The 15,046-nt window shown below is 35.5% G+C and overlaps 1 protein-coding gene and 1 long non-coding RNA gene across 7 annotated transcripts in view; one reads left to right on the top strand and one right to left on the bottom strand.

Moving 5' to 3' along the window:
- LOC146997140 (uncharacterized) overlaps window positions 1-15,046 on the bottom strand; it is a 269,052-nt gene that overhangs the window by 61,793 nt on the left and 192,213 nt on the right. The window lies entirely within an intron of this gene.
- LOC118188568 (RIMS-binding protein 2-like) overlaps window positions 1-15,046 on the top strand; it is a 481,985-nt gene that overhangs the window by 298,073 nt on the left and 168,866 nt on the right. For all 6 annotated transcript variants that reach the window (XM_085816767.1, XM_085816768.1, XM_085816770.1 and 3 more), the window contains one exon: window positions 14,490-14,636. In XM_085816767.1, coding sequence (XP_085672893.1) covers window positions 14,490-14,636 — 147 coding nt within the window. The remainder of the gene's footprint in view (window positions 1-14,489; window positions 14,637-15,046) is intronic.

Raw genomic sequence — 15,046 nt, 5'->3', positions numbered from 1 at the left:
TGCAATTGGAGCACGGAACACAACATCCTTCAGATATCCCCACAGCCAGAAATCACACGGAGTAAGATCAGGCGATCGGGACGGCCAGGCTGTAGGGAAATGACAGCTGATAATTCGAGCATTTCCGAAATGGCGCCTCAGCAGCTGCTTCACGGGATGTGCAATGTGCGGAGGAGCGCCATCTTGCATAAAAATGATTTCATCCACACATCCACGCTGTTGCAGAGCTGGAATCACGTGGCTGCGCAAAAGAGACGCATACCTCTGACAAGTGACGGTTGCGGTAACAGGACTGGAAGCACCCGTCTGCTCGAAAAAATATGGTTGTAGGATGAATGATGCCGTAAAGCCACACCATACTGTGACCTTTTCAGGATGAAATGGTACAGGGTGCGTTGCCAGTGGATTTTTCTGTTGCCCATATTCAACAATTCTGGGTGTTCACGTATCCTGTCAGATGGAAATGGGCTTCATCTGTCCACAAAATTTTCCACGGCCATTCATTATCCACTTCCATGCGAGCCAGGAATACTAACGCAAACGTCTCCCTAGCTGTCAGGTCAGACGGAAGCAACTCCTGCACATGGCCAATTTTGTACAGATAGCATTGCAGGATGTTTCGTACAATTTTCAGCACCGTGCTCGTAGGCCTGTCTAATGTTCAGGCAATTCCTCGTGCACTGCACGGTTGCGCACCATCGGCCGACCCCTCCTGTAATGCTGTGGCCACTTCTTCAACTACCGTCGAATGCACTCGTTTTCTCCCTCTACCAGATTGCACATCAAACGAACCTGTCGTTTCGAATTTTTGCATCATTTTCTTTAGACCTACGACACTGATTGGACCAACGCCTTCTTTTATACTCTTCAGTGTCCTGAATTTTTGCAGAGCTACTCTTGCACAATCATCATTCTTGTAATACAGCTTTACCAGCAGAGCGCGGTCCTGCAGTGAAACACACATGGCGAACGTCTGAGATGCGAAATGAGGAATAGCCTGGTACCTGGCGGCTTTATAACACTGAAATTTAACTAACATTTTAATTTACGTCTTCTTCCGCTTACAGCGCTATCTGTTGCTAACTTTTGAAACTAAATTTTTTCTTCTGCCATACGCTTTCCGCCTTCTTCAATAATGTTCCTTTCAAATTTGACGTCATTTTCATGAGTGGTTCTTTTTTTATAGCGTTTTGAAACTTAAACTTTAATTATAATCACCCTGTATTTCAATTGCAGTTCTGGATGTTTGTCTAGTTATATATTTACTTTGTGGGCTTATTTATTATACTTTTACTATCAGACTAATAAACAGATTAATATTTTAATTAAATTTAATTTTAAATGTCCTAAGTAAAATATGTTTTAATACACTTTAATTGATGAATTGTAATTGAAGGACTGTTCTTAGACACACTGTCATATGCATGCAAAATAAAATTTAATGATTATGATGAAATTTTATAGGAATATAAAGATTGCTAGCACCTATATGTAGTTCTATGTTTTAATTTGCTCAATTGGTAATATACTTTTTTAATATTCTGATTTTTGTTCTGTTTATTCCATTTTACATTTAAAAAACTATTGAAAATAAGCAGAACTTTTGAAATTGAAATTGAAATTCATTTTGAGTTTATTTTTAATTTTATTAATAGTAAAAGTTTAGTTTCATTTGACAGCAGTGTATATTATATTTAAACAAGAAGATAAGAAATTTTGTTTTGTTCATTTCACACTTTTTATTTTTTTTATTTTTTTATTTTTATTTTTTTTTATTTTTTTTATTTATTTTTTTTTTTTTGTATTTTTAAATCTTTTTATTCTTTTTATGTTTTGTAAACCGTTTCTGCATCAAGCTGTTAATATGAAGTTTTCAAATTGCAGGGGTGTTTTCTTCCTTTTACTTAATATGAGGGTGGTTTAGTTAAAACTGACATTTTTTGTTTTCTCAAAACTATATAACACATATAGATAAGTGAAAATGACTTTTTTTTTTTTATTCCTTGATGTAATACTTCAGTATTTGAGTATACAGGTTTTTGAAACATTGCTTTGTTTCTAATTTGCATTTTCTTATTCTTACCTTCAACAATTAGCAATATTTCATAAGAATATCTTTCTGCTTACCTTTTCTTGAAGAAGTCCACAGGATGCTTAGATTTGTTGCCATTTTATCACACACGGAAAACTTTATAGCTGTAAGAAAAAATAATAAACATAAAATAAAAAAGCTGCACCCTCTCGTGGCCTGCAGCATGAAACTGTAACATTCTCTCCCCTCGATGAACTCTTGGTTTATCAAAGGATTGGATTCTGAAGTTATCTTAAACATTAAATGTTTTTAATTTTCTTTAATAAAAATTTAAATGTTCACTCACTCAGTGTTCGCAATTTAAATTCACTGTGTTCAATTCAAAGCATTTCTAAGGGGTACAATAAATGCACAGGACGACGAAGACAATTTCCATTAGCTAAACAGATAGTGCAAGCCCTTATCTTTTCATCTTGTCCTGGATGACACTCCTGTACAACTCCCATCTTCTATAATAATCTTGGTAGTTTTCTTCATGTAGTAGAACTACAGATCCCTTCAAAAGATCTATAACGGCATTACCTCTCTGAATTTGCTTTATGTTTCGAATTTCAAGTAAGTGTACCCTTTTCCAAAAGTTTTCTAATAATCCCAACTGAAATTTATATCACCTTGTTAAATTTTCTTTTCTTGAATCAGTTTCAAGAAATTTGCCAGATGGTAAAGATGTCAGTCTTCGTCCAACTAGAAAATTAGCTGGTGTCAGCGGCTCTACTTATCTAACTTCACTATAAACATAAGTTAGCGGACATGAATTTAATATTGCCTCAATTTCAATTAAAACTGTTTCCAGCTCTTCAAATTTAAGTGAAGCCTTCATGAGTATTTTCTTCAAACATGGTTTGATAGATCTAACTAGCCTTTCCCAGAAACTGCCCCACCAGGCTGTCATTTCCACTCAATGCCTTTATTACCAAAATAATTTTGAATTTCTGTGTCCTTGATGGTATTTCATAGTTTTTGTAAATCCTTGTCTGCTCTTTTGAAAGTTTTTGCATTGTCTGAATACATCATTCAACATACTCCTTGAAATAAATCTTCTAAAGGACAGAAGAAATTTTTTTGCTGTTTGGCTAGACACTAGTTCCAGATGCACAGCTCTTGTTACAACACATGTATACAGAGTAGTATAAGCCTTCCCAGTTTCATCCTTTGTACACATAGGACCAGCAAAATAGATTCCAACAACTTTGAAGAAATTTGCCTCTGTTATTCTCTCAGTTGGTAAAGCAGCGATATCTTGACTTAGTGGCTTAGCTTTAAATCTGTAACAAATCACACACTTGTTAATATTACACTGTCAATCTTGTAGTAGCCAAAATATCTCTCTAACTTGAGTCAAAGTTTCAGCTACACCAATGTGTCCTTGCATTTTGTGACAATCTTCAATTATATGATCTGTCAAATGACACTTCTCAGGTAATATTGCTGGGTATGTTTGATTATAGTTTAACAGCATTTTGAAGCCTTCCACCTACTCTGAGTATTCCGTTTGAGTCAACAAACTGTATTTACAGCTATTTACAATTTGCTTTGCTCACAAAAGAACATTAAACTTTTTTTTATCATTGCCACTACATCTCAATTAAAAAAATCTCCAAAGTGGTAAGAAAAGATAAGAAACATAAAATAAAAAAGCTGTATGCCCTCGTGGCCAGCAACATGAAACTGTAATACAGGTGAAGTATAGTAAATGCTTTAACTAGCTGGCATTCATCTAACCAGAAAGCTCAAATAACCAAGATATTTCCAAATTTTAGAAAAAAAATTTAAACTTAAAAGTAAGCAAATAAGAGATCTGTAACTGTGTTATAAAATACATATAGGATTTTGATTCGAATCAAACAAAAACTGTTGACAAACAGTATGATTTAACTCTAGTAATAAGCATGACATAATGCTTTAGCTTTATGTAGTTAAAAATTGTGTTATTTATGTATTTTATGTAATTAAAGTCTGATTAATTCTGAATGAGTCGGTTTAATTTTTGTAAAAATTATGTAAGTGAACTGCGGTTTATATGTTTTTCAATTGCGTTTTGAAAAAATTATTAAAATTTTGGATATGTCTTCAACAGAACAGCATGAAGTAGAGTATTTTCAAATTACAAGATCCTGGCATCAAGAAAATTGCGATTTATGTGAAAATGGGTAAATACTAGCTGTGCAACCTGAAAATTTCTACTGAATTTAAGTTTTTATATGTTAGGTCCATAACTTAAATATTGATTAACTAAATGAAGAGTTGTCTGTTCTGCCAAACTTCTGCCAGAGTGACTGGTGCGAGGCGCTTATGTCTGGGATATCTTTTTTTTTTTTTTTCTCTCAAAATCTCAAAAACTTTATATGTAGGCATTTCATATTCAAGTATATATAAATAAAAATGACTCTTTTTATAATTTTAGATTGGATTTTTTTCTTTTTCTATTTAGTTGGCTTTACTACCATGAATTTAATTTTTTATATGCTCTGGAATATTTGCGTATCCACAAGTCGGCAATTCTCAGGTTTTACTATGCAATATAATATGAACACTTGTAAAAATATATGCTGTACTTCACATCTGCAATACAGCTATGCACCTGACACAGAAATCTGCAATCTAGTGTCTATGAAGGAAGATATTAGTCTTTTGATAAATATCATACATGTGCTCATGGTAGTCTTAAGATACGCTGAACTGTTAGACCTAATAGACTTCGAAAGAGGAGTGACTGTTGAAGTGCATTTGGATGGAACTTTGATTATGGAAACAGTCAAGGTTTGGCTGTGCAAGTAACATTATATCAGCCATTATAATAGCATACACAAATGATGGTAAGTTAGCATCTTCAGAGGACAATACTCAGTGAAAGACAAAACTAGTCATATTCACATGAAAGCACAAGAATTTACTATTCCAAATAATATCTAAAATGAACACACATTGCTGGGACCTCATTTTAATCAAAACTGTCTATAAGGAACACCATGCTGTAAATATGTGCTGTACATGGCATAGTGTCAGCTTGTAAACCTTTGGCGACTTCATGTAATGCTTTCAAATGATATTGATGGTGCAGAGCTTTTCAAAGCTGAATCCCATAGCAGTGGCAAAAAAGTCGTCTGGTCTAGTAAATCAGGATTCATGCTATTTCAGAGAACCAGATTTATTTATATCTGTAGAATGCTTAGAGAAACATTGGCCTACCTGTCTCTTGCCTTCTTGGTATAAGGGGGCTATATGTTGATACTTTGATATGCCTGTTTCAAAAGGAATTATATCCCGCTATTACAGGCACCTCAAATAATCCCGGTTAGGGGAGACATAACATACAGTGCTTCGCAGGAATGCCTTGATAAGGGACTGCAGGAAGATTGTGTAGATGTGGCCCAGGCCAGTGTAAATGAAAAAGGTCATACTTTGAAACTTCAAAATTGGCTGGCAGAAATTAGAATAATTTATGGGGTCATTCCGATAAATGTGGGTTGCATAGGGCCTTAAATTGATGTCAATTTCTAGGAGCTCGTACTTAAAATTGTCTGAATAATTTACCTCTATGTTGGTGCTGGCTTTCTTGAAAAACTTATTATTTAATTTATTGATGAATAACGCCAGATTTTGGAGTTTAAGGTCTCTGTGTAGCTATTCATTGCGAACGAACCAGGGGGCTCCTATGATTTTTCGTAAGTAGTTGTTTCGGAAAATCTGCAATTTATTTAATACAGAGGGGGGGGGAACAGAGCACCATGCAGTGGTGGCATATGTAAGGATGGGTCTTAATATTGATGTGTAAATGTGCTTCTTGCGAGCAAGATCCAGTGGTGAGGAGGCGTCAAGAAAGTTTCGGAGCTTCCTAGAGACTCCAATGGCTTTCCCGATGGTCGTGGAAATGCGAGGACCCCATGTAAGCGAGCCGTTAAAACGAACTCCCAAGTATGTAGCCTCTCTGACTTTGGGCACTGTTTCATTAAAGAGGGTCAGATCTGCATCAGTGTTTTCTCTTCTGTGCCGTCCTATCAGTAATAATTTAGATTCTGTGGCATTAATGGACGTCCTCCATTTCTGACACCATTCCTCTATCTCGTGTGCATGGTTTTCAGAGCTTAAACTGCGCCGGAGCCCGGCTCCGGTACTTCTTAGTTTTTGGGATATATTCTAATTCTAGCCGGAGTGCACCAGAGCCCTGAATAAGAAGATTCCGGCACTTTTTTATGTATTTGAACAATAATTTTAGTAGAAATTTGATCTAGAAAATTTCATTTTTAGCAATAAAATTATATAAAAAATCGCTTATTAAATTTTAATTTATCTCTTTACATTTTATTTAATTTTAATTATTTAATTACTTTAATCTTTAATTATTTTAATAAATAATAATAAATTGTGAATTAATTAAACAATAATTACAAGTTAAATAATAATTAATAAATATGAATTATTAATATCAATTAAATAATTATTAATTAATTTGATACTCCTTAACTAGTTAATTTTAAAATTATTAATGACTTTAATAGTCATTTTTTTTATTGATTTACTCTTGTTTCTCTTTCATGATGGTCTTTCATAGGGCTCCGGCACTTCTACTTTTAGAAATTAAGCCCTGGTGGTTTTGTATTCTGATCATGGCATGTCATGGATTAAGTGAACTAGAAAGAATGGCGGTGTCGTCCGCGTAGCAGGCGGTGGTGCAGTTTGTATTTTCAATCATAGGGAAGTCCTTAACATGTATAAGATAGAGAATAGGCCCAAGGATGCTCTCCTGGGGGACGCTGGCATTAATTAATGTGTTTTCAGAATAAACATTGCCCTGCCTGACATAAAAGGATCGATCACTTAGAAAGGAGTGAAGAATCAAAATCGTTTCCCTGGGGAGATCAAGGGAAGCAAGCTTGTAGATAAGTCCGTTATGCCAGACGCGGTCAAAGGCTTATGCCACGTCCAGCATAAGGAAAGCAATTGTCTGGTGCTTATGAATATCTGCGCTTAAAAATTCAACGATTCTGACAAGCTGCATGGTGGTAGACAACCCTTTACGGAAACCAAACTACTGGTTTGGAAGCGCGTTTAGGGCTGGCTGTAGTCTTCTGCAGATAATCCTCTCTAGTATCTTTCCCAGTGCAGGAAGCAAGCTGATTGGGCGAAACCCATCCACTCTTGTATTATCTTTTCCGGGTTTGGGAATTATGATAACCGCTCAGCTGGGAAATAGCATAGATACAGGCAGGCGTTGTAAATGCAACAGAGTTTGCTAATGAAACTACCAGGCATATGTTTAATCATTAAATTAGAGATTTTGTCCTTCCCAGGTGCTTTTCTGTTATGAAGTTTAATTATAATAGAGTTAACTTCTGTGGGAAAGGTAAAAACAGGGAGATTTTTGACACTGGGCTGGTTAAATCCAATTATCGACAAACATGTTAATGTGATTAATGAAATATCGGTCTGAAGGATTTTCATTTTGAGAGAACATTTGTCATTTTGAGAGAACTGCTTGGCAAAGTGGGTGGCAAAGGCTTTTGCTTTGTCTTCGTTGCTGTATTTGAATCCAGTGTCGTCCTGTAGAGGTTTTTTGCTTGTTTTTGTCGACTTCATTAAACGGAGGGACTTCCAGAATTCTCCGTCTTCCGCATTTAATTTTTCAATTTTGTTATTCCAAAGTTTAGTCCAGTGGGAGTCAATTAACCTCTTAATGTTGCGATTAAGTTTATTAATTTGCGATTTAATTGCCGGGTTACGTGAGTGGGCGAAGATCTTGCGAAGTCTATTTCGTGTTTGGCTAATTAATTTAATTTCTTGCGGAAGTTTGAAGTGATGTTTTTATTAATAATTTCTGTAGTAGAATTTTGCAATGCCTTATCAATGCAGGTGGTCATGCTTGTGATAGCCTGGTCGATATCATGCGTGTTTTTAAGTTGTTCTGTTTTGAGGGGGTGATTGTTAATTTCAGATTTGAATTTGGCCCAATCAGTAATTTTGTAAGTAGTGTTAGCTTCAGGCTTACTAATACCAAAGTTTGCCAGAACTGGCACGTGATCTGAAGAAAGGTCATTATCAGATGTGAGGAAAAGATCCAGTATGTCTGGATACTGTCTTGGGTGAGTAGGCCGGAAAGTAAAATCTTCTGGAGGGTAAATGTAGTATGGATAATTGAACAAGAAATTTTGAAGGATATCACCGTTTTTATTTGTTTTGCGCACTCCCAGCTAACATGTTTAGCATTAAGATCACCTCCGATTATGGTGAGAAAAAGGTTATTTAGCAAATTCTGTAAGTGTTGATCTTGCAGCCTGAGATCTGGAGTCTTGTAAAGGGCGCATACAAGCATATTTCCCCAATTAGGGATCCGAACGACTACTGTTACTTCTTCAAACCCGTAAGAATTGTCAGAAGCATAGAAGCAGGACTCCAAACTCCGCTTAACATAGATTACGGCACCTCCGCCTCTATGTCTGATCCTATCGCAGCGGTAACTGCGATAGTTAGCAAAACTCAGGGAGTGCGCTAGCGTAGTGTGTGTCTCAGTGATTAGTGCAATGTCAGTGTTGTGTTTGTGAGAAAGTCCTGCAGTTCGCTAATTTTGGTGATAATGTTCTGCGTATTCTATGTCATGATCGTCACTGGGGTCATTTTTACAAAGGACCTACTATCTACAATTTATCTCAGTATCGGGTCTCACTGTATTTTGCTTTTCAGCCATGGCAGTAGTATTGTGTAGAAGCGATATAAGATCAGCGAGGTTCTTCATGACCTGCTGAGCGTCCGCTACAGCTTTCTGAATTTTCCCCGCGAAAATATCACATTGAACAGCCTGGGCGTAGGATTTATTGACAATGACCCTTTCATCAAACTTGGGGGCATTGGGTTTCTGCTTTGGGAAGGCCTCACAACCCCTCCAGCTGCTGGTATGCTTCCCGAGACAGTTACAACATTTCGGCTCAGAATCTTTAGGTTCCGGGCAATCCTGGCTTTCATGAGGGCCTGCACACTTACAGCAGCGAGGCGGATTGTGACACGCCGTCTGCGCGTGATGGTATCTTTGACATCGAAAGCATTGTGTCGGCCCGCGCCGACCACGATATCTTTCGACTTTAATGTGCAAGTACATTAGATATTTCAGATGGTATATTTCATTGTTCCCAGGGTTCTTAGAGAGAGTGACCAGAAATAGGGGCATTTTAGCCCTGTCTTTTCCTCTGCCCTTCATCAGTTGTTCCACTTTGAGCGCAGTGAAATCTTTCTCACGGAGCTTCTCCTGAATGTCCATGAGTTTCGCATCAATGGGAAGATTTCTTATCACAACTTTGAGGTTCTTCTCCTCAGGGAGAAGGAACGAGTGATAAGAAAGTTCTTTTTTGTCGAAAAGGGCAGTCATGCTTCGGAAGGTATCCAATTTTTTTGTGTGTATCTCATAGTTGCCTTCACCTTTCTTTTTCGCGGTGAAATCGGCCAGTTGTTCCTTATCAAGCAGTTGAGGGAAAGATTTCCAGTTGTACTTGCATTCTCGAATGCAAATCGGCGGCATTTTCGCCGTCCTGTGTGGGAAAGTGAGCTGACTCTCAGTTCGGGTTGCTCCAGTCTGAGTTTCATGAGCATCACTGTCCATTGGCTCAGCCGGGCACATGACCTCATCCAAAATGTTGATTGGTCGAGCTACGTTTTCTGCCAAAGACATACTCGCGTGAGCTGACTTTTCAGCAGCCCCAATAGATGGCGCCACATTATCATGACTACTGGCTGCAACCTTGTGTGTTCCAGCGTTAGGGTCATCCGCACTGATTGGTTGATGAAAGGCAGTGTCGATCATGGCAGACGAATCGCGTGGTTCTTCTTCCTGAGCGGCGGGATTCAGAAATTTCTCTTCCTGAGGAACAGAATTCACAGATTTTTCTTTACCTTTTGGGTTTATAGCCGGGGTACTGCGTTTCCCGTGCGTTCGCCTAGTTTTCCGGACAGATTTCTTAATTTCTGTGTAATTTTCATCATCCGAACTGTCCGTGTCCAGTGGAGTTTCTTCTTCAGCAAAGGAAAATCGGTTAGCGACTCGAATATTGAATTCAATGGTGGAACTGAGCGGGCGTTTACTGCTAATCCGCGTCTGATCCACTATCATAGATTCCGCAGCCAAGTTTGTCATAGATTGTCCAGGTTCCGGTTGGTAACTAGCAGGTATATTTTCCTTAACGTCAGTGTTTTCAGATCCTTGGAGAGTCATTTTGTGGAGTGTGGCTCTGAAACCGCGAAGTACTCGTAGTTCCATACTCACCTTATCAGTGAGTGGCTTGTCAACAAGTCTCACTTCGTACTACGTGATTAGCACTCCGAGAAAGTCAAAGAGCTTTTCCATCATTGTTCAATCGGTAAAGAGCAGAGGTCGTAGAAACAACAGACACATGGGCGTGCTGTTAGGTTTGCTAGGTCTTTTTACGGTGCTCGTAGGCGGGGCCAAAGCACCAACCTACTATTAGCCCCTAACAGCAAAAGGAAGTACTCAAAATCAAGTACAGAGAAAATCAGAGCGAGGGGCTGAAGCTTCTTCACGCTCCGAGTTGAACTCAGAATCACGCCCAAGGTCGTTCTTTCAGCAGCGAGGAGAAAAGCGTCCGTCTAACTCGAAAGTCAGGGGGGAACTGCCGTGCTATATGTTGGCACTCTCTTGGCTCATTTGTTATTCTGCACAAGAAGAGGATCACTACTGGAGCATCCTGGTGCATCATGCCCCTATTTTATCGTCTGGGGAGTGATCTTGTTTTTAAAAGAGCAATGCTTAATATTTACACTGTGAAGTGTGTTCAAGCATGGTTCGAATAACATAATGATGAAATAACATATCTTGTCTAGCCTCCCCACAGTCACTTAACTTCAGCATTATTGAACATTTTTGGTGATACTTTGGTATTCAAACTCTTCGCTCTGCCTCCAGTTACACTTTCAGTATTACAGAGGGTGTTTACACATTTTTTTAACCATTTTGATAAATAGTTTTAAATAAAATAAATATATTGAAATATAAAACTTCTGGCAACAGCTTATTATTTGAAATGAAAAGTATCATATGCTACTGTTAGTTTTTTTGTTTGATTAATTTTGGGGCTTCTTTCTTCAAGACGCTTAATTTCGAATTCAAGAAAGTATTTCGCTGCTTATTTGATAGGTAGACTAGTTCTTTTGGTAAACTTTTCAGATTCTTTTAGGTCAGTTTCTGTGATCAGGCACATTAACATGCATTTAGCTTCTTTCCACTCTTTCTTCTTAAGGAAAGGCATGGGACGTCTTCAACTGATATAAAATCAAGCTGCAATGCGAAATTCCCAAAATATTTATTCCAGTAGGTGTGGTGCTTGTTTTAGCCTCTATAAGTGTCACAGACTTTGACAGAAATTTCACTGTATCCTTTTGGTTGCTGTTACATAAAAATGTGTTCTTCAATTATTTCATTTAAGAATCTGAAATTACATCTGAGTAAAATGTATTTTCTCATTAGTTGCAATGCTGAGAATAGAGTGGATAATTCTTAACTTTGTACTGAGCTAAACATTTGAGCATATTCAATCCAATTTGTCTGAATGACAGAGAACCAAATTAGTTGATTTTTTAGTGGAGTAAAAGGGTCTAGATCAGCGATTCACAACAGGTGGGTACACAAGAGAAAAATAGCTGGTATGCAAAGAAAAAATATTTTAACTATTAAATTCAAAAATTAAATACCCCAACATCTTTTTAAATTTTTTCTGTAACTCTAGTAAATTTATGCAATGAGCTTAGTTCAAGATTAATAGCTGCTCATAGACTTTAGCAAGATATCCATTTTTATTTTCACTGATAACAAAATTTGTCATAAATGATGTTTTTAAAAGGAGTAATAGAAAGGGATGTTGTGTTTAATAGAAAATAAAAATAAGTTCCTATAGAAAGATAATACTAACTCATTAATTCTTTTAGAGTTGATCGATTTATTAGCATGTCTACACTTTATATCGCCACTATTTCCGGGCTCAGATTGCTCTATTTTCAATTAGAATAATTTTTTATGCCGATTTGCTGTTTCTAATAGCAGGTATTTTGTCTTCTTGTTGCTTTGTGTTCCTTGCTTTTGTATGTGATTTGAGAATATCATCGTTTGATTTTGAAGAACTGGTAATAAATATATTGTGCATTTAAATATTTGTGAAAAAAATAATAAAACAAACCTGTATTTTCAAAATGGAAAAATGGCTGGGACTGACTGAGCAGAAAAGTGATGATTCACTTGTGATTTATTGACTAAACGGAAAAGTGATGATTCACTTGTGAAGGATCCAGGACAATCTACCAGTGCTAACAATATTGAAAAGAAAAGAAAATTGTTTGTAAAAAATATAATGAGTTATTTATAATTTGGGTTTACTTGGAAGGGAGATGAAATGGACTCTCAACCTCAATGTGTTGTTTGCAGTGAACTATTATTCAATCAAAATATGAAACCATCATTTCTTAAAGAACATCTTGAATCTAAGCATGTCAATTTAAAGCATAAATCTGAAGAATATTTTAAGAGGAAATTATCAGAATTAAAAAATAGTTTTGGAAAAAGCTTTGGAAGCTATTTACCTAGTAAGCCTAAGAATTGCTGAGACTGAGCGGGCTCACACTATTGTAGAAAACTTTATATTACCAAGCAGCTAAATATGTGGAACATTTTTCAAGGAAAAAGCGGCTAATGAACTTAATACTATTTCATTATCAAATGATACAGCAAGTCGACGAATTCATGCGATTGCAAATTCCATAAAAGAGATACATATTCAAAAAAATATAACACAGTGAATATTTCGCATTGCAATTGTATGAAAGTACCCATATAACGAACTTTGTTCAGTTATTAATTTACATACGTTTCAAAGAAGTTGAACGAATCGCTGAAGAGTATTTATTTTGTAAATCAACTGCAAATGAAATTTTGGAAGTAACTGACAATTTATGTCTGAGAATGAAAGTCCTTGGAATACGTGCATTGCCGTACGCAGTGACGGAGCTCGGGTAACTGGATTAAAATATTACGTAAATTGAATATCGAATTAAAAACCATCATACCAACGTTTAAAAGAATTAAAATATTACTTAAATTAAATACTTTAAAAGAAGTAAATAAGAACGCCTCGTACACTAGAGCTAAAATGACAGCAGGTAGTTTATTGTCGGTAAAAAAGGAGGAATGTCTAATACATTTCTTACTGTTGCAGCTGTTATTTCTTCCAACGTGACCACAATTCCATATACGGCCGTCCTCAGAATCGGCTCTTTGATCGGCTCAGAATGATCTTCATCTCTGATCTACATTTTCGCACTTCATTGAAGAAGCAATTAGTGAGGTTTCCTTCAAAAATTTAAAATAAATTTCCTCTGACCCTTGTAAGAATTTATAAATAAATCTTTGATTAGGAAAGCCAGGCTGGCCAAAATAAGGTCTCAAATTAATAACAACAACATTCATCTTTGAAAGAAACATTTTTTAAGGAATTCGAAGATATGAATTAAATTTTTAAATGGCGCGGCAATGCACAAATATTTTATAACCAATCAGAAAGCTGATTACATCACGCCTAGAATTAAGATTATTTAAATAATCATACCTAATAAAACTATTTAAAAAAATGCAAAATTAAATTGTGTTTTAATATTTAATAGCATAAATAGTGTTTAAAACATTAGATAAAATTTATAGATATTCAAACCACTTACTTTTAAAGTAAGATGACGTCATAGATTACATCATCCACAACATAAAATTTCATAAAATATCATAAACAATAAAATTTTTATTTCAAATAAAAATGCAAAATTAAATTGATTTTTAATATTTAGAAGCTATAAATAATATTTAAAACACGGCATTTATGCATAATAAAACGCATTATTTTTTAAATAAAATGACAACAAAGTATCGGTTACCATAAATAATTTACCCAGCAATGGGTTTACCATAAGTCGTATTACTCGCCAAAACAAATCGCCAAAAAATCACCAAAATCCGTGCAACCGTCTACCAAAGTAGCACCTAAAAGTCGCTTCTATTGTAACTATTTTGGAAGACTTCCTAGTTTGAATTTATCAACATGCTTGAAAAATACGTTAATTTAACAAATGTGGTTGTTAAATTATGTTTTGTAAATCAGGCTTTTTCCTTTCCCCTGTTATTTGAATAATGTATTTTTCTCTAAATCATTGGCCCATAACAATATTAACATTTTGGCAGTGATTACTTTACATTCTGTTACATAGCATGAAAAATAATAAAAATCATCATTTGAGAAATTTTATTTCATTTCCAAAATGTGTTTCCTTACATTTTTCAAATCTTAATTTTTCTATATTTTCTTTATAATAATAACAACATGTATGATAACTATTTTGTAAGACTGACTTTAATTCTTAGGCGAAGAACTTTATGAATTTCAATCCCAGGTTCTGTATGGAACTAGGGATTCTGATGATGGCAGTGCAAGTTTTATTTACCCTGATGGTGATCTAGCTGGAGATGATCCTCAAATGTTTTGCCGTGTTGAATCAAAAATTACCACAGGTAATATTAAAATCATTGCTTATTTATTTGTTGATGAATAATAATTTGTGTTAGCAGACATTCAGTAATAGTTTAGAATTGATCTGATGCTCTTATTATCCATGTGATTTTTATTAATACTGTTCAGTAGAAAATGTATTACTTAAATTTAAGAAAAAGCCTTATTAAAATAGTTACAAATTAAAAGAAAAGTTACTTCTCTGTAATGTTTTTAATATTAAGGAAAAGTATTTGCACATATTGTTGAAGTGATTAATAATTTGTGCTTATGAATATTCTTTTTATATCTACAAAACTTTATATATTTATTTCTTGTTGAAACAACTAATTTTAATCTATTAGCAAATTCCTTTGGATTGTGAGGATAAAAAATCTTCAAATAGTGAAGCTAAAAAATAAATCAGTACTAC

This window comes from Stegodyphus dumicola, chromosome 5, assembly GCF_044657685.1.
Source record: "Stegodyphus dumicola isolate Sdum_Otavi_A_Nest chromosome 5, ASM4465768v1".
Classification (NCBI taxonomy): Eukaryota; Metazoa; Arthropoda; class Arachnida; order Araneae; family Eresidae; genus Stegodyphus; species Stegodyphus dumicola.
This window is presented reverse-complemented; position numbering and strand designations above follow the sequence as displayed.